The sequence below is a fragment of the Tyto alba genome, unplaced genomic scaffold, assembly GCF_018691265.1.
Source record: "Tyto alba isolate M040663 unplaced genomic scaffold, T.alba_DEE_v4.0 Super-Scaffold_40, whole genome shotgun sequence".
Classification (NCBI taxonomy): domain Eukaryota; kingdom Metazoa; phylum Chordata; class Aves; order Strigiformes; family Tytonidae; genus Tyto; species Tyto alba.
This window is the reverse complement of record NW_024881316.1, coordinates 26237711-26262428: the sequence shown is the minus strand read 5'-3', so window position 1 is coordinate 26262428 and position 24718 is coordinate 26237711. Positions and strand designations below refer to the sequence as shown.

At 33.8% G+C, this 24718-nt stretch overlaps 1 protein-coding gene across 2 annotated transcripts in view; it reads right to left on the bottom strand.

Annotated features, from left to right (window-relative positions):
• The window catches only part of CSMD1 (CUB and Sushi multiple domains 1), a 1179538-nt gene that overhangs the window by 939109 nt on the left and 215711 nt on the right, over nt 1-24718 (bottom strand). For both annotated transcript variants that reach the window (XM_042802880.1, XM_042802881.1), the window contains exon 2: nt 23664-23880. In XM_042802880.1, coding sequence (XP_042658814.1) covers nt 23664-23880 — 217 coding nt within the window. The remainder of the gene's footprint in view (nt 1-23663; nt 23881-24718) is intronic.

Below are 24718 nucleotides of genomic sequence, written 5' to 3'. Positions count from 1 at the left end.
TAAACTCACGAGCTGAGAGCTAATTTTAGTGTCATAAATTCTATAGAGATATTTAACATTTTTTTTTCCTTTGTGGAAAAGGTACAAAAAGATGGGGTTATGTAGGCTTTTTTTATTTTAGATGTAAAATGACTAAATCTGGGAGAAAATCCACAAAACATAAACTCCCATTGGAACTGGATAATATATAAACTCATTATCGCCCTCTTAGATCACCTTTGATCTAATATATACCTACTGAATGATCAGAAAATGGTGTTTTTCTTCTTTCATCTTGGTAATAAGCAATCAAATCAAATTTCCAAATAGTTTTATTTTCATCTAAGAATGAAAATTCAACTCAAACTAGAGCCTATCTTGGTTTCTGCAGGAGAACTTAGAAGTGATGGATGATACACTATACAGAACCCTTGATAATCAGTAGTGCTGGCTCCTATTTCAGAAATCTTAAGAAAGGAAACTGGTAACATGCTGCTTTATTGTAACACCTGTACACTTAGTGCTCTCTCAAGTACAAGAATGACTACTACTTATAGGGAAGAAAATTACATCTTCTAACATGTTCAAGAAATTTGGCTGAGTTGCTCTTCACCCAGACGTAGCTTCGTGTCCTCCATTACAGAAATATTTGGATATGAAAAAAGCATTTTGCCAGCTTTAGAGGTGGATAACCTAAATGCAGAGAACTTAAAAATAAAATATTGTCTAAAGTGCGTTGGGCATGGAACTGTTTAGATATTTTCTGCTGTTTTAGTATTGTTAAATAATTTTAAAAGTGCAAGAAACCTCTGTCTCTGGATCCCACATGGCTCCAAACTGTAGATTTCAAGATTAAATTTATATTTCAAACTACTGTTCTTTCCTTCAGTGTTCATTTTGGTACGATTCATCTTACCTCACCTTACCTGTTTAAATCAGACACATCACAAAAGCTGGCCACTGAGATTTCCTCTTTAATCAGTGAAGTTAAACAATTTCAGAGAACGGTTTCTCCCATACCCACTACATAAGCCCACTTTAAGTACAACACAGAAGAATGGTGACACAATCACATGACTTCTCAAATATTTTTCCTCTCTGTGATGATGTTTTATGGAAGTCAATGGTGTCATGAAAGACTGATATACTAAATGGAAGAGTGGGCTTGTAAACAAATTATATCTGTCCGGTAAAGAAACTACTATCAGACATGAAAGGTTTCAGTCTGTCTTAACTTCAATGTAGTCATGAAATGAAAAAAGGCATTAGGTGTGTGAAACACTGCAAACCTTAAGTCAGTAAGACCTGATAATCTCTTCTATATTACTAATAAGGAAAACCAAAGCTTAGAGGTTCTACCTGTTTTAAAGGGGTAGATTTTAGAATTTACTTCAAAGTAGCTTTGTTTACACTTCAAAGATTTGAAGCAAAACCAAAGCCTGAGGATACAGGGTGCTTCTTTTACTTCTTTTTCTACACATGAAGAGAGCAGAGAACAAAAGTTTCCATGTCATATATCAGAAAATTAGTATTTAAAGATGGCTAGCAATTCATTTCAGTTCAAAGCACTTCTCAGTAATGGATCTGCTGCTTCTGAGAGTACTCAGTCAGGTCCCTCCACAAAAAAAAAGAATGATTATTAGCAAGTGGAGCCTAAAGGTAATGGAGAGAGCCTCACATTATGTACTATCTGGTACAGCTTAAATGTTTCCCCATCTCTCACTATAGCAATATCTTTAAGTTTCAAGGTAGTCTACTTGTGATGTTTTATTTGACCATGCTGTTTAGAATTGTTACTAACTTTTCAGAAATATATGAAATGAGTTGATACAAACTTTCACAGTAAAGAAATTAAATATAAAAAAGATCATTAAGTGGTAAGTTAAGACATTTTTGTTGAGCATGTGATCTGCATCTCTCAGCAATGCAAACCAATTATCACTTAAATTTTTCAGCAAGACCAGTGGAATTGTTTATGTAAGATCAACTGAAACCTTCAAAAGAAGTGAATGTACTTCTGGTCTGTATGGAAATCTAAATTATTCAAAGCAAAAAAATTCTGCAGGAATGAAAATGCAAAAGAATTTTCCTTTTAATTTTACAAGAAAATTTAAAAGTTTTTCTAAACCGAAGAATCTTCTCAGCTAAGAAGAGAATTCAATCTTTTCCCTGATTTTTTTTTTTTTTTAATTACAATATGTAGGGAGGGAAGCTTGTATGGAAGGGATTTCCTGTGTAGGAGAGTTTGTTCCTTTTGCTTCTGGCTACTGCTTCTTACAAGTACTCTTGTTTCCAAGTTTTGATTACCTTTTAAACAACCAAAATTCTACCTATTTTCTAAAAGCTCCCCATCTCACAAGAAAAAAAAATAAACAAGCAACAATCCCCTCTCTTCCCCTTATTGAGCTTATTGGTGGGAATCAGATCTCCAATACCAGTTTACCCACTTCTTTAGTCATTAATTTCATTAGGTAAGAGGTGTTTGAAAGTTGATGTATGACATTTGCCTCAGGCTGTTGTAAACCAGTATCTTCAAAGGTTGTCTTAGAACCTCTATTATTTTTCTGCAGTGTATTTAACAGTCCAAACAACACATCTTTCAGCATTTTCCAATGAGAATATGTTTGTCAGATAATTTCTGGTACTTCTATTACTTATCCTAATACCACTCTCTCTGAATTTATGAGAATGCTAAACATGAAAACTGCTATTACTGAAGATGGAGAATATGGATTAGAATATGATTGAGCCAGATAGGATTCTCCTGACAGGGATAGTCTCATATCTTCAATTTCAACCTACTACATGACATGTGCTCCTTCTTACCTTATGCTGGTAACTGGCATTCTGCTCAGTCTATTATAAATTTGTTTAAGTATTTAAACAAAGACAAAAGGATCACTAAGGGATTTTTGCCAGTGTAGGGAATTATACAGGTTTGTTAGATGCGTCACTGTGCTGGTACAAGGCAGCGTGGTAAAGTGTTCATGTGCGAACTAAGGGTAGAGGAGGACCAGGACCACTTTTTCCAGTCTTAGCATACAGTTATATCAGCTGAACCATTCCTTGAAACTATATGCTAAAGACTTATCTACCTGCTGATAAATGTAAATGCACAATAAAATTAAGCACACTAGCTATTCTTCACTGATTTCTCACTCTTACTATAAACCAAATGTTAGATACTCTTTTTTTTTTGAGTAAGTTCCTTTGCCTAAAGGCACTCTGTCGTTATGCCTATGAAGGTAATTTGCAGACAGGTAAGAGCTGTAGTCCACCCACACTCTGAACCAGTAGGAAGTTTTGTAGTAACACACAGTGCCACGCTGAGCACAACCTAATTGTCCTTGCTGACAAGCCATGTAGAGCAGATTGGACTCTACTCATCACATGGGGATGTGATACTGTCAGTGTTGAATGTGGGGAGGATGAACTAATAACTTCAATCTTCTTGAGAAAACCGAGCCTTCTTACCCATCTAGTTAGTATAGAGTAGTGAATGCTCTAAATTCACACTGTGATTTAGCATACCCAAATTTTTCTGGGCTGATGAGCTCTAATACAATCAATCTCTACTTCTTTTGTGTTCTACCTTGCAGTGGTCAAGGGAGATTGATTGTTTGAATCAGTAAAGACTGAAATTTGCCCTAAGTAAGAAGCTGCCAATTGTAGAGGAGACAAATAAATGCTTACTATGTACTTTGGGCTTTAGTTTAGATTCATATTACTTTAAAATCAATTTACATCTATGAATAACTTGATTACAGTAGAAAGAGAAACAAGCAGAAGAATGAAAGAATAATCAAAATTAAGGTAAAATGGTTGAAGATGGGAAGGGGAGATTTGCTTTATTTAACAAATGCACTTTGATTTCCTGCATGTAATTTTGCATGCTAAAATTGGACACTTTAAATGTAATTTATGTCATTATTTGTTTTACACATGGATTTCACTACAAAATTAGGAGACAAAGACATAAACTGCCATGTTTCCTGCCTCATCCAGGAAATGATCAGCCACTAAAACCACTGAAGAAATGTTTGTCATTCCAATTAAAGATAACTCTATTAGTGTGGTTATTCAGTTCACAAACCCTTTGTTTAACTCAGTCACCCTGTTCATGCACCTGGTGGTGTTTATCCAATTCAGGTAAGAGGCTAACTTCTCATATTTTTATTGATTTTTGTCCTCTAAAAAAGGGTATATTATATACTTACAAGAAAATAATTTAAATATGATGACAAAAAGAACCAGATGCTAACTTTCAGGAAAAACAAAACAAAACAAAACAAAAAGCAAAACATAAAAACAAAAACAAACCAAACAAACACCATGAATTAATAGAACACTTATGTATCACTGCTGTAGTGTTAGGGGAAAGCAACTTGAATCTCAAAATCTGAATACTTATTGATTCTCCTTATTAAATTCCTCCAAGAGAACTAAAGAGACAACTCCCAGGAGTCCATCTGTCCATTTGGCTCATTTCTTGTGCTATTATAACTGAGCTAAGGTACTTCCCTTAGTCCATAGTTTAGAGAAGGCTAAAGAATTTGGTTTTGTAACCTGTAAATAAGTCTTAAATAATAAAACTTTTGTGGAAGCAGTATTTTCTTCCCCAATTTGATAGAGAATTTGAAAGGGTTTCATAATAGGTGATTAGCAGTATTCAGGTATTTCAAGCAAGGCTAATGGGTGTTGCTAGGAGTTTACTAATACTGTGCTGTAGATCTAGTCTACATCTTTACTGCTTTCTCTTTGTTTCTGCCTTATCCCTCAGACTACCTTACCCCTACTCACAATAAAAAAACACATGGACATAACCTTGATCTGCAAGAAATACAAGCCTCCCCTTTCTCCTTGCTGTCACAAAGTCCACACAGAAAATACCAAACAACGTTTATTTCTCTGAGGTTTTTAACTTTGGGCTGTTATTTCTTATTTTATTTGGGGTGAGAGGGAGCATCCTGTTTTCTCTAAGGTTCTATTCACAAAAGTTTTAAAACTAGAATGTTACAGATTTAATCACTGTGGATAGAAAAGATTTGAGTGATTCTTCACAATAGTGCCATCCAAAAATTAATCCCTGAATGTGATGTGTTGATTTCATAAGACTGAAAACCTTGGTAGCACTGTACCATATGCTTTGCATGCAGTTGTTTCTTTCCCAGCCCCATGTTCACAGTAGCAGACCTGACAGCTTCTTACCAAGTTTCCCTCAAAACTGTTTCAAACAAATCCATGTTGCCTTCGATTATATCAGTGGACTCTGCAGTTCTGCTCTGAACTTGGCTCTGAAATTCACTCCAGCATAAACCTGATGTGATTAACTAAAACACAAGGATTATTTCCCTCTGGGATTACAGAAAATATATAGTCAATCCCAATACAGTGGAGTATGTCCAGCATGTCTCAGGGATCATTCAGTCTCACAGCATCTCTATTTCTAATCAGATGTCTTTGCTGAGATGTAAGAAGCACGAACAGTTGAAGTAGTTGTGGTGGAGGAAAAGAGAACTATGAGATCCAAATATTCGCCTATTTTCGTGATGGCCTCAGAAAATGAAGTCTTTCCTCTGTAAGTATCAGGGCACTGCGAACGCTAGGAGGTAGCAGGCCAGAGCAAAATTTCCATGACTCCCTGAGGCAAGGGGAAGATATTTTCCAGTGACATGCTCGTCTCTTCATCATCCTATACACAAGTACACATTGTAGCCTGTCCCAACACCTCTTCTGTATGCGTTTGTTTGCTGTGAGGTAATATACTCACTGCTCTATATCCACTTTATTTCCTCCGTTCACAGATCTACAAGGTGTTACGTCAAAGTGTGTCTTTTATTGCCCATAAACGTCACTTTAGTGTTACTACAGCTGCCTTCATTGGATCTGTCTTTACAATTACAAACAAAAGACTTGATTTAGCACATACTAGACTGCCTTACTGCCGATCTGTGGAAACTCCACATGTGCTGGCAGCTTGCTTCCCTTGGATAATGGTCCCAAGGCTCTAAAACCTTTAGCATAAATAAAGTTAAAAGGTACTCAGAAAATACAGATTTGCAGACCTAGCATTTGAAAAGAGTTTTCTGAAAACAGTAAAAGAATGTGAGAACTCTGAAAACAGGATCTCAGAGCTCTTTTGCCAAGATAAGGAACAATAAAATTAGTTTACTTGCCCATACCAAAAATATTTTACACTTCTACAGCTTCCACTCAGACTTCTGCCAATCCTATAAACATTAAAGCATTTATTAAGAGAACACCTATTAATGAAAACATTATTTTTCACAAACAATAAACCAGAGATTTAGTGATATTTTTAAAAAATAGAAAAATCTCTTAGGAAGTCTCCTGCTTCTAAGACCAATCTGTCTGACTGAGGTTTTTACTTCAATTCACACTGAATTACGATAGACTGAATGTGAAATTTCCATTCTTTGAAGAAAACAATGAGTTAAAATGACCCCAACCAAGTATGTTTCAGGCAACTTACTTTGGGATTTCTGATATATGTTGCTTTTTAGGTGCATTCATTAAGTAATGTAGCATATACTACACCATATAATGGAGTTATTCTCTCCACAGGTTTTTTTCTCACATTAAATACAGTTTTCTGAAATATTGAAATGCCTGACCAAATAAAAGAAAGATTTCAGATATAAAATTTGAAAGAGGTAATATAATAACAAGTGAAGACTTTTTAATCCAATTCTGCAATGAATAAACTTTATTAAGCCTTCATACTAATCAATACAGCATGGAAATACAGCCAGTAAGGACTATTAAAACAGACAAAGATGTTTTATTGGATTCATCTTTATAGTGTCCACTTGAAAAATCAAGCATAAGGCCATTATATAAATTTCTTATTATAATTAAACCTGAAATTGTATATTTAATAACTCAAACTCTGTCTGCTCTTATCAATATTGTACCAGTATACATCATCAGTCACATCCACAAAGTGATGTTAAATGCCCCTAGTTATATTAAATATGTAAAATAAGCAAAATAAGCAATTTTAAAGTCATAAATTTATTTCTAAAATGTCACTGCCAGGAAACGAGATAGATAGCTTTAACTGAAGCTTTAGTTAAGCATATTCATCCTCCTTTTAGGCAGAGTCTTTCTACATATGAACAACACTCTGAGCAAAGGAAATTGAAGCTTATAGGCAAGAATGGGTTAACACATTCTTGAGAAGAAGATAATATCAGCTCTATCTTGTGCTTATAGGCTTGAAAAGACTTATTCAGTCTGGGTGCAGAAAAAATCCTCTCTCCATTGGTGACAAGACAGAAGATTTGAAACACAAAGAGAAAATAGTGGAACAGTGCTAATAACTAAAGAATTTACAATATTAAAATAATTTTCCCTTTCTGTGCTCTATATCTTGAAATGCTAAAGTTGACAAGCTATCCTTTTGGCAAAGTCTTTATGAAAAGAAAGAGAGAACCTATGATTGATGGTTGCAGCAACAAAAAATAAATGAGGACAAGACTACTATGAAAGCAAGATGGAACAGTTAGTAAAAAGCTGCCAAATATGCTGAATAGCTTTGAAAACTAGCTTTTATAAAACAAAACACTGTGCTCCTTATTATAATGTTAGAAATTAGTGCTTTATTTTAAAATTTAAAATATATAATACAATAATTGCACAAATTATTTATTTAATTAAATCCACAGGAACTGCATCTCCTCTTTCTAGTTTCTTTGGCATTTCATATTTTCTTTGATCTGTTGTATAATGTAGTCCTATGATAAATATAACACACCGTCCTTCTGCTCCTCTGTTATTTCTCAATTTAGGAGTGGGAGAAGCGCAGCATTTGAAAATGAGGATTTCAGAAGAAACATTTTAAGGGGGATTCAGAATTCCTGGCTGTGGCTTTCTATTTTTCCCATGGAACCCTTCTATTATGAATTTCTTTAATGTAGAAAACATGGTCTTTGAATGCTTTGTATATTTTAAACTAAACCTTCCCTAAGATCCCCATCAAAATTTATTTGAATTAACTGTGCCTTTCATATGTATTTGGTGTTTTTCCATTTCCTCCCAAGTGTCATCACTGGAGTAAACATTCAAAGAAAGATAGATTCCGAAAGACTAGTTTGCAAATAAAATAGTTTCTTCTCTAACTTTTTGCAAGAGAAATCCTGTGTGTCTGCAGAGTTTTTTTGCTTTATGGCTGCTGAATGCTAAGCCTCTTTGAAAATTACAGACAGCAATGTTCTTTATTTAATTCTGAGTTTCACAGACCTGGTTTGTGTCCACGCAAATGCATTATCTTTCAGCTTTTCTCCAAGTCCACATCTTAATTGCTGACACAATGCTCATGTTTCAAAGATTCCCTCTCTTAACAAAAATGACAAATCAGTATTAGTGCATGAGGCAAGTTTTATTTTGGCAGATGTGGGAAGATCATGGTGGGAAATCTAGAAAAATACCAGGAAAAAAATATAGGTAAAATATAAAAGGGGCCATATAAGCCTCAAGTTGCGACAAAGGAGTTTCTTCCAGTAGATGGAAACAAAAGCTTCAGGAAACCTCGGATTTAAAAAAATAATCTGGACACAGACCAGCTGTGGAGCCTCTGGACAATAGGCAGACAGTGGCACTATCTGTCACACTGCTCTAAGGGCCTTTCCAACTTTGGTCACTGCTGTGCAGCCACTAGTGCATTCCAAAACTGGATCTCGGAACATTTCCTTGAAGCCACAGTTTCCACTCTTGTTACAAGGTTTTATTTACACGTCTTCTAAAATGGCACTGAATACCCACTATCTTAGTCTTTACTAATAAGATATTTAACCAATATCAAGTTTAAAATTCAATTTGCTAGACAATCGTATAATTTTGTTTCTATCACAGATGTCAGTGTATGCACTGGTAGGTCACTGTGCATTGAATGCTGCGATCAACTGCCTTCATTATAAGTAAGGAATTCACATGCAAACTTCCCATGCATGAGCCTAAAATTGGCCCCTTTTCAATCTGATATTAGGAACTTGTTCACGGCTGGAGTGTAATTTTTTTTTTATTTTACATGTAAATAACTTGTTTTTCTTTTCATACTAGAGAGCGTTGAGTTATTCATGGTAATGTATTCCTTCATTTTTTTTTTTTTTTTAGTGGGAACCTCTTCCAAACTTGGAACATCTCACAGCAAGCAGAGAAACTAACATCTTTTTCACACAGCATGACATCAGAATATTTGGCTAAAGGCCCTAAAACATTAAAAAGAAACAAACAAACAAAGAAAAGATCTTATTCATGATCCTTGTGTTTACTTGTAACGCTTAATTGGCTCTTTCATGCTTGTAGCACACAATGGAAATTTTGATGGCTTGGTGTTTTATCTTTATAAGAAAAGGGAGCCTTTTCTTAGTTTCATCCATTATCCATGATTTCTACAGGAAAAAAAAGATGAAGCAAAGGCTGGGGGAGAAGAGGTTTTCTTCTCAGATGTCAGGTAAGAGCCTCATGTTCTCTGTGCTGGGGAACATTTACTGAAGGACTCCACTCTGCAATTTCTAAGCTCCAAAGAGTATATCGTTTTTACTGTACAGAGAGATGATAACCTTATTCAGTGACTGTGTGTGAAAATTCAAGGTTACTTTGCCATTGTTTTAAAGCTCCTTTTCAGTACTTTAACTCTTTCAATAAAAAGCAAAGCTATGAAAAATATATACTTTTTTAAAATTAACTCTTTGCTATTATAATTAGTAAATAAAATTGTGTGCAGCATAAAAGTGATTGGTGAAAAGTTTGATATATGAACAATAGCACCACTATTTGGTTTCATAATTTCCTGAAAATATATTTTCAAACAAAAGTTAGCAATCTGATTAATTTACAATGGTATTTGTTGTCTGCTATCAGCCTTTGAAAGACATGACATATAAACCCAAATATGATACATATAGACTAAAATGTTTATTTCCCAACACTGTGGTTTGTCTAACTTGTATGAAATGATGGTCGCTTTACCATTTCCCTTGATATTTTTAACTTGGCTGTACATGTTTGTCTCACATATTTAATATCACACATGAACTGTACTTTACTCTAACTAAAACCCTACGGAATTAATTCCTCAAAGTAATAATGCATTAGACTGTATTTAAAACATATTTTCATCCAATATCACTATTTTTTCTAGTCAGCACTTCTGTCATAATAAAAAGAAGGAATATTTACCTTTTAAAACAATTTACTGTTTTATAAATTTTAACTATGATTCCATAACACCCCTATAACTCTTCACCTCTTGCTACATGAAGTGATGCTACTAATCAATGATTACCACAGTATTTCCCCTCCACAATAGGGTAAATATTTTTTCTAATTTCTGCTGTTAGATAATATGTAACCGTCTTCCATTTAATAAAAAAATTAAGGCAGATTTTCAAAAAAGTATACAAATCACTGTATTCACTGTCACAAAAGAATTTTTGATTTAATTTTCTAACATATGGCACCTTAAGTATAAAGAAAAACCCTATGTTTTTAATTGGAAAGTTGAATCAATTTTATCATGGCTAATTCATAAACTATGAGACGAGGATGTCTCTCCTCTTCACCTTAAATCTCTGAGCACATGTTCCAGGGAAATCCCTACAAGATTCTCTTGGGAATCCCTACCCCATTATTTCGTCATCATGGATGAAGTAAGGATCTTATCTCAGTTTCCTTTCTGAGAAAGAAAAATTGTGAGGGAAGCTCTCAAAATTATAACACCAAAGTGTTACAATTTTTTAGTAAAAGATAGTATAGATCTGAAATACTCAGTATCTCCCACAAATTTTGCTCCTTAACAAGGTGTGTATTAATAGGCCACCAGACACAAAATTTGCATATTCACCTCTTAAGAACTCTCTTTTATCATACAGGAACCCACCAAGCATAAGAACAGTGATCTCACATTAAACCAACCAGCCTCTGTTTCTTCTTCATTAAATACATTACAACATACTGGCAGTGGACGTAACATTTAACAGAGATGTCAGAAGACAAGATTCTTGTCCTAAGAAGCTCATCTAATTTTAATTGCACCAACAAATCTGGTATGAAAAAAGGTGCAAACTTTACTGGAAAACTGTCTTTTACATGATTTTCTAGTAAAATAAAATAAAATAAAATAAAATAAAATAAAATAAAATAAAATAAAATAAAATAAAATAAAATAAAATAAAATAAAATAAAATAAAATAAAATAAAATAAAATAAAATAAAATAAAATAAAATAAAATTTAATTTGATGGAAGTTAGGAAGGTGATTCACATAACTAAAGTAATGATGAATGTAATGCAGGAAGTGTGAGACACAGAAGGAAAACAGCTGCCAAGGTTATGTTGCCACCTGCTTTGCATTTCTGTAAGAGATTTTTTAAAAAATAAATGTATCATAAAGGTAAAACAAGCAGTAATGAAGCCAGCTCTTTATGTAAAATATATATATAAATATCTACACAGTCTAGAGATTGCATTTGATCAGATCTCTCATGGTGAATGTGGAAAACGCCTCCAGGAAGTGAAATAAAGAACACCTTTGTATTTGACTACTAACTGCAAAACACATCTTTTTGGTCATATCTGACAGTAACATTTTCTTGGAAGCCTATAATAAATCCAGAATATGTCATAGAAATTAACTTTTCTTTTAAGGCTATATAAATGTCTCACTATGTGTTTTTACAGAGGTCCTCAGAAGTGCCTCAGAGTGCCTACAGTAAAATATTATATATATCTGAACTTATATAAACTGGACATGGCAACCTGTTTAAGAATATATGAAAAAATTCCTTCCCATCTCTTCCTACATAGTGACCCGTGTATCAGTCAGAAATAGTCCTTCATGATGATTAAGGAGAAGGGAGGGGAAGGAGAAAAAAGGAAAAGCAGCTTCTAATAGGCTTAGAAGTTTACCAGATTTTCTTGGTACATATAGAGTTACAATACAATGTTTAGAGTTACAATACAATGGGGTTCCTGATATTGAAAACTGAGACAGAAAGTTCTCCGAGGTATCTCTTATTTACTGCACTTGCTCTTCAAAATAAGGAACCCCAAGGAAAGCATGGGATATACCCCTTATGACAGGTAGAATATTTAATAAAAATTACTCAATATTAAATATTTATGATGTATGAAGACAATAAGCATTTCTGTGCTATAATTCATCTCAACCTAAAACCGATGTGTGACATAAATTAGAAAAATTATTCTAAAATTGCCTGTTTTTCTGGATTGACTATAAGGGAAACTGAGAGTGATAAGGTAAGATGCTCACTAAGGGTAGAATAAATTAATTGTCTGTTTCTGTGGGAAAAACAGATCAATACACAGAACAGAAAGGTAAACTCATGAAGGGCCTACTACTCCAAATGTTTAGTGAGATTCTTGGGATACCTGCTTCCCAACTTCCTAGGCTCATTTGGTGACTAGGAAGGAGAAGTGCTCACAATGACTTTGACAGCATTAGACTTGACCCTTCAGCAAGCAACAGGAGGGTTGTAACCCAGAGACTGTTTGGACTCATTCAATTAGAAAATGCAATACATTTCAGGCATAAAGGATTTTTAAAGTTAGGAGTTTTTGCAGGTAATTACACAATGCAAAAGAGTTTCTCCATCTCACAACAACCACAAAAAAGTAAAAGTGGTATTTAAGTCCATTTTACCATTACACATCAGACCTTGCACAGTCTTTCTTAAAAAACAAAGACAAATCCAACCATGAAGTAGTCTATTGCTTGGTGGCCAGGACACCTGATGTGGTTCAAATCTACACCTTACCTGATAAAAGCATAGGAGCAATCAGTCTCACACTCCCAAAGAATCCTTAGTCAGTGGAATATGGCACCAAATCTCTGCTTCCTTCTGAATATAATAAATTATTAATTAACTTGGATAAAGGAGAACAGCTCCAAAAGGAAACAGTGAGACTCAGACAGACATCACCATCAAGCCCTTCATTTCAACCAGGCACCTCAGGAGATTAAATCTGGATTTCTGTACTTCTCAAGTGAATTCCCTAACCTATCTGTTGCTGGCTATTTCAGGTGAAAGATGCATCAAAGTTAAATAAGATTCTATGAACAATTTTACATAAAAATATTCCTACCTGTCATTAATAATACATTTGTTCTACTACAAATGGGGTTTTCTTAACCAGATTTTCCATGCTCATACAGTTTGAATCAAAATTAATATTCAGCCATATATTCTGCAATGACATAGGACAAAACCAGTCCTGAGCTACCTGACACATGTGGAGAGACAATTTCTATACTAAATTAGAGTCTTTCAGTGCAGGAGTTAAATTAGGCATATGTGCCTAAATGCATGGCTTAGCATACCTATAAACTTTTTAATGGATTGTTTCTTGTTTCCCCCACTTTCTCTTCATTCTTGCCATTATTCTTTGGTTCTCACCTCCTCACCCCATGCACCCTACAATGTTCTTGCTATTCAGTTTGTGAAGACTATGAATATGAAAGGTTTTCCTTGCCCAAACAGTCAATAACATAGCTAACTTCCAGGGGTAAGGAAAAGGCGATTGAGAAAATCTTTATGTCATTCCATCATTGTGGAAAGTGAGAGATAAAATTCACTTTCATCAAAATAACACAATCGAAGACAAAGAAAGTGATGAAAGTTGCTTTAAAATTACATGGGAAAACTAAAAGAAATTAAACCCTCATTGTACTGTTTTGAGAGAGGTATGATCAGCTGGAAGTTGTGTTGAAATGTAAAAATGGATACGCAGACATACTTTAAAGGCATTTTTGTGGACAGTATTTAGGAGGCCATGTTTTCAGTAATTGAAACATTAATACCTAGAGATATATTTCAAAGAACCCTTATAAATAAAAATTCTTTTGGATCAGTGAGATTATTGTGCCCGCCTATTTTTCATTATTTCAATTATTAATTTAAAATATGTTTTACTGTTCTGTAATTCAATAGTCTAAACAAAGCCTGATAAAATTTGTTGTTTTTTAAAAAAATTATACCTATGGGACCGTTAACTTCAGTATTCAAATGCTACAAGTTTTAAGAATAGGTTCTGTGTGGTTTTTATCAGAGTTAACTTTAATGTACTCAACAATCAGTCCTATAACATATTTTTTCTCTAATTCATTAATTAAATAACTATCTCAATAAATTAAAAATATTAATTGGATTTTTAAATAGTGTCTACTAATTTGCATTAAAATTCATCATAATTTTGTTATTTATGGCCGCCTTATGCATATTTAACTTCAGAAGCCTAGAGAACAAACCTGTCAGCAACTAAGAAAAACATGCAGTCTGATATTGGCATCTGTTCTTTTCTTTGCCATTTTGCTTTTCTTTCTGACACTGGTCATAGTAGATTCTGCAAAGAAAACCACAGTGCGTAGGTGTGCATTGGGGGAGTGGGAGATAAGGAAAGAACTTTTTTTTTTTCAATTATCTTTTTTCTGAAAGACAGCAACAATACATGAGGTCTGCAGATGGAAGACAACATTGATAAATCAGTGAAAAGAATAGACAGTCAACAGTAAGAAGTCTTCTATGGGTGCTGTTCCCTGCCAAGTTCATATTGAGCCTATTATTAAAATTTATCTTCACTTCCCTTATGATCAGTGTCACTCTCATATGCACTTCCAGTCAGTTAGTCAATGACTAGTTATTTTTCTTAATAAATTCATTGAGTTAAATGGAGATGAGCACTCAAATGAAATTATGAGCACAGGAATAACCTGGGACTTCAGCAGAAGTATATTTTAGCCTCCGTTAAGTGGGAAAAACATCACTGTCAAAACCCAAGGCCCTTAATAATGTCAGCAGATGCTTTTGTGAATACAAACAGGGTGAAAACTGAGGAAAGTCTCTAAGTAATATTCGGGACCTGCAAGATTATGAGAATGCTTGTTTACAAAATTTGTTTTATGAGTAGAATTAATTGTGTGTGTCTGGCTCACGGAGGAGAGGATGCTGAGTTTCCATTGCAGAAATTCAGAGCAGAGAAACTGCAGAGTTCCTCTCAAATGCCTGTACATTTATGATGCTGTATCTGTCCCATAATCGTTACATTCTGATCCAGCACAGGATACCCAAAACCAGACTATGATCATACAGACAATAATCACAAGACTCAGTTAAGAGACGCAGATAATTACCAGATAACAATAAGAGAACATGATTTACATGCATCAGAAATATGACAAACCAGTTATTATGCTTTATAAAGCTTTTTTTCCTTTAATTTACCAGTTAACAGTTAAAATATGTTTTTCCTCTGTAAAACAAAGAAGCAGTCTTTAATTATGTACTAATTAAAAAGTTATCTATCACAGTTATATAGAAACTGAAAAAACACACAGCAAGGATATACAGTAACAAATTTCAAAAGGGGCTGGATTTTGACAACTGGGTTTTCTTATTATTGAGAAGTCCAGCTGCAAATTTTCTAAAGGCTGTAATTTAATTATTAGCTTACTGTCGGAATATAAGCAAAGGGAACTGACTGATCTCTGACTAGGAGCTTTTGCAATAGTCATGTATATACAGAATTTATGGATGCTGATCAGCAGGGCTTCTGTACGTAATTATGTCAATTCAAAATGTATCATCTAAAATAAAAAAGGAGTCTCTTTTTGTACAAGATGGGAGATATAGAAAGACTGCTATAAAACTTCTTTATGTACACTGTACATGTAATATATGTTCAGGTGACAGATGATAAAGGTAAGCAATTTCCCTCGCTCTCAAAAATGAAAGTATTTAAGAGTAAAAATTACTCACACAACCAACAATCAAGATAATGTTATCATCTGTTTAGTAGGAAAGTTGTCTGAAATTTTTGGTGTCAATTGTATCACCAAGCAACACTAAAAGACTTTTTAAGGTGCACCTAAGTTTTAAGAGCTGTAATTCCCCAAACTGTGTTTATCTACATTCTTAATGGATTTTAGTATCCTATTCCTAAGGAGTTTTGAGGATAAAATGAATGTGAGATCTTACGGGAATTTATCATATTTAAGTAAGTGTCAAAATATGTATATATTGTTACTATGACAAATCGTGGGGGTTTTAGGAGCTTCAGAATCTGTCACAAATGAAGGGAAAATGAAAAAATGAAACCTTCTCAAAAACACATGAAACGCCAAACTGTGTACTGAGCGGTGTTCAAAAAAATCTTAAATGTGTACTTCTGCAGATTATAAACTCATCAGTCTGACAGAATTGAAGAGGTGTTCCATACAATATTGTAGAACTTGTGAGTTCCCTGTGAACATCAAGCAGACATCATACAAATGAAGACAATTTTTTTTTATACTTGGCCAATAATGAAGTAACATTTAAATATTATTCTGAGATTTCAGATAAAGCAAAAATGTAAACTGAGCTCTTCAAAACCCAAGGTACGTATACATCTCTACCCACACTCACAACTTGCAATTTTCCATGATTTTGTAACTTAAATATTGGATAATGAATACAAAAGGTGTTCTGTTTTGTAAAATAACTAATCAAGGAATGCATGGGTGTTTGGTTTAGTATGATCAGAAATATGATTATTTCAATCTGAATAACTAATTATGTGTAATATATCCATATTCAATAACAAATAACAAAGGAGACAAATGTGCACCCCTTATCTAAAATCAAAGAACTACTCTAAAACATTGTCATGTGAAACACAAGCTATTCATAAAGAATAAACTATCTTTATCAGCAGACTACTATGAGGTAACTTTAAATACTGAGTAATGCTTCTCTACTTTATTAGAAATGTGTCCATATACCATTTTTTTTAATTATTCCCTTAAATCAAATTTTATTGTATAGCTATGAAACAGTAAGATTACTTGATACATGATAAAGTTTCTAAAACTATATAAATTAGCATTTTATGGAGGCACATCTTAACTCTGCCCTTCTAAGTCCCTTACTAGTAATACATCTGATGGTGAAACACTACAAAAAAATGCACCAAATCACTGCTGTCACTTTTACAGGTACAGTTTGAAAAGTATGGAAGAGGCAAAGAAGCAACACTTGTGTATTCTCTGAAGATGTACTATGGTCAAATTAAAATGAGAAAAAAGAGATCTAGCTCCACAGAGGACAAAGAAATTGAGCACAGCTACTTTTTCATTATGGTGAGAGACACATTCTTTTTTTAAGTAAAAACATGCTGATTTAAAACTATATTATAAAAGCTTTAAGCAATTGACGCAGAATGTTGCGGTATAAATTCATGCATTGCTTTGACTTATTAAATGAATCTAGTTTTTTTTTTTTTCCAATAAATAATAGTTCCTTGAATGTGAAATTAAGTTTCTTAGGTGGGAGTTCAAACAATACTCCATGGCTTTTGGAAAAAAAAGAGTATTATATTCTTTTATAGTTGACTATCATTTAGTATCAGCCTAAAACATGTAATTAATATGGCCTATAATTCTTGGTGAATTAGCTTGATGTCAGTAAGCAGACTCCTTATTTGTGTTTATATTTAATATATTTTTCATTAAATCTTTTTAGTATGTAGACTTGCCAACAAAATTATCAAGCTTCAGATTTTGAACAGGGAAGTTAAAATTTGTGGGCATAGGATTTTTGCTTTTCATCCACCTGTGAAAAAAACATTGCCACAGATGAGCTTGAACCTGCCAATATTGCACACATAATTTTTTTTCCCTTCCATTGCATGCTCTTTTTGCTGTTGGCAGAAGCTATCTGTCAGCATTCAGTTTCCTTTGTTTCCTAAAATAGATGTGTGATATATAATGAATCACATTTTAGTCCTCTACTGTAAATGATTCCTTTTTCCTAATACTTTAAGAGGAAAAAAATCCCACAAGAAAAATCTGATTTAACATTGTAAGAGGAATGATAGTCATTGACAGGCATCTCTACTGGCAGAAACTCAGTAATCAATTTGCATAATCATATAATAGTTTTCCTTTTCTTACAGAAGTACAAAATACCAGAATATCCTGATGAAATGATTCAATAATCTCATTTTACAAATTTGAACAGTAGCACAGATTCGGTTACTTTGTGCTGTGTTCTATGTAAGCTTCAGATGGAAAAAAGATGGTTACTAAACTCATTCCTATGCTGTTTTCTTCACAAAATCACCAGTTCACACACACACAAAAATTGTATACGCTGAAATCAAGTTGCAGAAAAATATGTGCAATAAAAAGGTAAAAATAAAATAAAATATAAAATAAAATAAAATAAAATAAAATAAAATAAAATAAAATAAAATAAAATAAAATAATATATATATATATTACTTTTTCACCGGGAAGGAAAAAGAAAGAAAAAAAGAACTGTAAACTGCACAAAACTCTTGCTGCTGCAGTGTCAGCAGTTCTGTAGAAAGGTCAATCACCCTCTCTGCTTCACTGTTCTCTTGATCCTGGAGAGAAGGAAGATAGAAATAGTTTTCCAAAGAAACAAATAAATAATAAACAAACAAAAAAACAAAACAAAACCCAAACAAAAATAAAATTTTAAAATGTGTTGGATACATGACAAATCTTGATTTTTTAAGACAAAAGAGGTCTAATACTAAACAGGAACCCAGAATTTAACTTCAGTGAACATTTTTTTATCTCCATGTTTGGAGTATGAAGTGCAGAATATACATATTGTTCATTGATCCTGGAAACAGGAAAAAGTGAATACTGTGAAGAACTCTTATTTAATTTATATTATTTCTACATGGTTCAAGAAAGCAGAGGAAACGTTGCTATTTAACATACATTGTATATATCCTTGTCAGAAAATATTTGGTAAGATTTATTTTATAACATGTTCCATTAGCAACTTCCATCATTTGCATTACTGCTCCATTAAAACAAAAATGTTTATTTCAACTAATATGAGTAACAACAAACAATAGCATCTATTATATTATTACCTAGGCTGCACTAAACTATATAACGTTTAGAAGGCCTGAGAAATCATGAAGGCAAGCAGACATTTTATAATCTCTTTACCAATAATATATATCATTTATGTCCAAAATAACTGACAGCTGTGTCAACAAAACATATTCATGGGTGTACATTTGCATCTTCCCATCAGTGTATATAATTTAATTAGCAGCTTTTCTCTGTAAGAAAAAAAAAAAAAACCAAAATTTCCTGGAATCCATTTTTAAGTGCTTTTAAGGACTGTCTGAAAGATTTAATTGATTATTTGAAAAAGACTATTCCAGAGTATATTGAACAGATCTTCCTTAACTAACTCTTCAGCAAAGTAAGCGTGTGATACTAAAAAAGTAACTTTTACTGACAGACACTGTAATACAGACATCACAGCATTTACCTGTATTTGACACAGAAAAAATGTGGAATCTCAGGTCATAAACTGAGATGAAGGCAATCACACCTATAAAGTCTCAGTTCACCATGTTTGTAACATTCGCAGTTCAAGGTCTTAACATGCCACTTACACCTTGGCTCACCTCTTCAACAATAGAGGTTTTGATACAGGCACTTCTGTTTACCCAGTCCTGTTATGATTTCCCTATGCCTCCCTATGAAACCCCTCTTCAAGAATTCTGCATATAGGAAAAATATACTGTAACAAGACTTATACTAAGATTAATGAGCATTTTTCTCTTTTCAGCTGTGGAAGACAAGTACAACCAGCCCTGATATTACTTTTGAAATCCATAATCTCTTGAAATGTCTGCTTTGAATTCACTTGCTCGTGGCACATAATGTGCCCATTAGCAGTACAGAAGTCATTATGTCAATATTGTCAGTTTACATCTGCCTATACACTAAGTGTCTTCAGAGCTGGCCTGTGTCCTTTCTCCTTATTTCCTGTGGATACATTTCTCATTTGTATTTAAAAATGTTATCATATCTGATATATGCAACAAAGAAGAAAGTAAAAATAAAAATTTGCTAGTACCTGAACTACACCAAACTACTGAACACAACTCTTACTTAGGAAACAATTTACAAGGAACACAACTAAGTACTAACTTTGTTGTCTCAATGCACCACACTTGCATCTCTTCTTTGCAAGAGTTTTGTCCATATGGATTCTGCATGCTGATGGTTAACTGCATATAGCAAATATCAACTCCTTTACAATTTAAAATGCAAATAAAAAATACATTTTTTACCTCTTCCAACTTAATTAGAATTTGGTTTTATTTTTAAATCTTTCCCCATCAACTGATAATTCAGTACTTAAGCTTTACAATAAGTTTTGTTTCAGTAACGTAGAACAGAGACAACTGTGCTGTTTATAATATACAGTGAAATTAATTATCTAACTTTATGGTTTTTTTATACAATTAAGACCACAGTACCCTACAAAGCATTATCATAATAGTTGGCATTAGACTTAAAATTTCACTTTTCCTCTTTAATATACACCATAGAATCATAGAATTCCAGGTTGGAAGGTACCTCAAGGATCATCTGGTCCAACCTTCCTTGGCCAAAACACAGTCTATACAAGATGGCCCTGTTCAGCTGAATCTTAAGTGTCCAACGTTGGGGAACCCACCACTTCACTGGGGACATCATTTCAGTGGCTGATTGTTCTCATTGTGAAAAAATTTCCTCTTGTATCCAATCCAAATCTTCCCAGTAGTAACTTGTACCCATTACCCCAGGTCTTTTCCATGGGACTTCTTGTAAAAAGGGTCTCTGTCTTCTTCGTAGCCACCATTTAAATACTGGGACATAGTGATAAGGTCTTCCCTAAACCTTCTTTTCTCAAGGCTGAACAAACCCAATTCTCCCAGCCTTTCCTCATATGGCAGTCTTCCCAGTCCTGTGATCTTCTTTATGGCCCTTCTCTGCACCCTCTCCAGCCTGTTCGTATTTTTTTTATATAGCAGAGACCAAAACTGAACACAGTATTCCAGGTGTGGCCTGACAAGCACTGAGTCAAGTGGCATAATGAATTCTGATGCCCTTGTTGATGCAATCCAGCATCCTGTTGTTTTTCTTTGCCACTTCAACTCACTGTTCTCTCATACTGAGCTTGTTGTCCACCAAGACCCCCAGCTCCCTTTACACAGAGCTGCTCCCAGGCTGGGTCAATCCCAGCCTGTGATGCACTTCTGGATTATGTTTTCCCATATATAAAACATATATATATATGTTAAAAGCTGTTTTATATTCTATGAACTTTACAGTGATAAAAATAAAGCAGTTGTAGAAATATTTTAAGGAGAATTTTTGACCACAGATCTGAGTAATTATACAGAATAACAGAATGGTAGTTGGGTTTTATCTAGAAAAACAGGAAGATGTAAAATAGCACTTTTTAGTGCCTTATCTTTTGTTTACATTTAGTGCTTTATCTTTTGCTTACATTGTTCTTTCTGCTACTGTCTTACTTCTCAACCTCCTCATAACGTATCTTACAATAACTTATTATCACTATCATATGTAATTTATCCCTTAAATCAGTATATGCTTTAATAATGCACTAACCAAAGAAATTCATATACATCTTAAAACTATGTGTTTCTCTTTTCTTCTTCTACACAAACAGCTTAAAACAATTCATTGTTTTCCCTTATCATATCAATATATTTTATATATATTCCTGTTTTCTTGGGATTTGCAGTCAATATGTAGTGAAAGTATCCTGGTGCACATTTAGCACTCAAAAAGTTCCTTTAGGCAGCACAGTAAACTAGTTGAATGTACTATTAATTTTTATCCAATTTTGCTTTAGCAGCTGAAAATACTATACAAAATCTGGCATGAATATTACTTAATTGTTATAGTTTGTGAGAGGTATATAGTTACACAGCTATTTTTAAGGAATACCTCTAGATTTTACATGATGGTTAAAGAAATGTAATTACCCAAACTCTAGTAGAGTATTTTTATCTAAAGAAAAAAAATCATACCCTAAAGCAGAAGTTCCTAGATGCTCTCCTGCATTTGCATGCTGTCAGCTAAAAGAACAAGACTATAATTTTCCAATATCTGCTGAGTTAATTGTCTTGAAATGTATAATTTTAGAGGGGTACACCTGTGAATGTGCTTTGTGCAAAAAAGGGTATGTCACAGGGAATGAGACATGTCAACAGAAACCTGTCATTCAAATTCTGCTTTTTTAACCTCTGCATGCTGCAAAGACAACAAATTCTTTTTTCTTTGTAATACTGTTTATGAAGATAACTAATTGGCAAACAGAAGCAAGAATTAATGAAATACTTTCTTCACTGCTGGAAGCTGGAAATGAAATCCTTATTTTACTGAAATCAGTGGCAATTACAATGACTTCAGTGGGATCAAGATCACACTTAGGAATTTCTGTCTTCTATGCTCATACCCACAGAACATCAGTTGGAGCTCTTCCGTGAAACAATCTTCTACTAACAGATTAGTGCAAAACAAGCAGCCATGTTAGCTAATGATAATAAAAGCATTTGACTGAAAAAGAAATATTAATCCTTGCGTAAAGGTGATACAAGTACTAAAGGTCAGTTCAGTACAGTAAATGAAGCACATACACTGTGCAACAAAAGTATCAGTAGCTGTGTACTACCTTCCAGAGTTTTCAGAACTTTTTGAACTGAGTCAACAATCAATCACAACATTGTTCTTGTCAAAAATATGTGATGTTACCCACTAAAATGTGAAACAAATTGGTGATGTTCCCACATTTGTTTTAGCAGTATACTATAAGTCATCAGCATGTAAAAGAATAATCAGATAACAAAAGTGACAGCAGTGTTTTACAATACTCCATAAATCTCATGTCTGAACAGAAAATGACAGAGCAGCACCAATAGCAATGTTTGCTTGCTAGCTCTGCAGTCCAGATTCAGCAAGTGACCAAGGAGCCCAAAACAAGACACCAATGAAATTAATGTACCAAAATCTGAAGTTGTGAAAAGCTTCAAGATCAAAAAGCTTCCATAAAGCCTCTTCGTAACCTCACTGGTATTTAGACTTATAAGATACCCCAGTTTCTGACCTTTAAATGTCCCTAATTGCTTAATAATTGTATCTACTTAGAGATGGAGAAGAATTTCAATTTTGGCAAGGTCAAACAGTTTACAGCTCAACTCATCTGCAAGGCAGGCAACAGTCACCTGAAGGATTTAATCTGGCAAGCATTTCCAGACGCCTAACACTCACTAGAGAGGTTGTGCCTCGCATAAAATACTGTATTGTCCACTACATCTTCTATGCCACATCTAGTGAGAGAAAGTGTTAGCATAAGAAGCATACCCATCCTCTAATTCAAATATAGTAGTCATGGTAGAAAAGTAAAGCAGGATCTCAGTAAGAGTCCTTTCAAAAAATGGGAACAGGTGCCTTCAGGAAAGGGTTCCTGGCTCAAATATAGATTCCATCAGGGCACAGATAAATAAAATAAGCTACTGCAATGTGGGATACTCCTGTGCTGAGGACCTTTACCAAAAGTGACCTTGAGCTGTGCAAATTTTAAGTACAACTGATGCTACTGATACACAAGCTAGGGCCATAAAGATCTGAAACTTGGATTAATGTCTTTTGTTGTGAGATCTTGAGGCACTGCTACCTCCCTGGCTAGGGACGAACTAAGGAAAAACAACGTAGTTGTAACATATCATCAGAATGTATATTCTGGAGAGAAAGGGAGACATAAAGAGTGAGAGAGAAAAAGAAATTAAGAAAGAAAAAAAAGGTACCTTACCTCACTTTTAAATTGCCTTGCTGTGGCTGTCCATCATAAATTGACAAAATATCAAAATCTTCCTCGAGGGCAAAAGTATGAAATGACAATTGTATCCTGTTACGTTCTCCTGTGATAATGATCCACGTGCAGTTAGCATAATTTGGATAACCATGAGGAAATCCGGGGCTTTCTATAGTACCATTTGGTCCCTGTACTAAGCCTCCACAGTTCTGACCTGAAAAAGAAGAAAGAAAATTATGTATTTTGGTGGTTTTCTCATCCCCCACTATAAATGCTTACATGCTTACAGTACATACATGCTTACAGTACATGAGTAACTGTACATAAACTTAATTTTATAATATTTTTTCTCAATTACAAACACCACATAAAATTGCATTTAGAACATTCTTCCCTCTGGATTCAAAACCCCTTCACCGGATTTTCTGAGACACCTACTATTTCTTATGCAATTAATCATTTTTTGAGGTTATGTAGTATTAACAATGTATGACTTATTAATCCAAATGTAAAATTTAAGCATTAGTCTTGATGTCATAAATTCAACAGACTGACAGTTTTAATGCCAGAGAGTGTTCAGAGCTTTTTGGTGAATGCCATTTATAAAGTTTTATATAAATACTAAACTATTAGAATTTCTGCTGTTCTGAAACATACTTTCAATATGGAAAACAAAATGTAGACATGCATTTATTACACATCCTGTTGCAACCAACATTAAGATTTTTATATTTTGAAAACATGGCAAAATTTCTGTGGTGTAATATTTTTAGTACCATGTGTATTGTAATCAGGAACGTGTTAATTTTTTTTTTTTTTTTTTAATTCTTAAAAAATAACACTAAGGGTTTATTCAGCAGGCATTTGTGTCTGGTTTGTGCATCCTACAGATCTTATGAGGGTATGGTAGCTCATTAACAGGAACTCCTCAGCAAGAAACCTTGATTTACAGTGCACACTCTTAATAATTTCCTACTTGATTTTGTTAATCCCACACACAAAAGTTGCACTGGCTCAGAGCTGGAGAGAAGTGTTAATGAAATATTTGAACA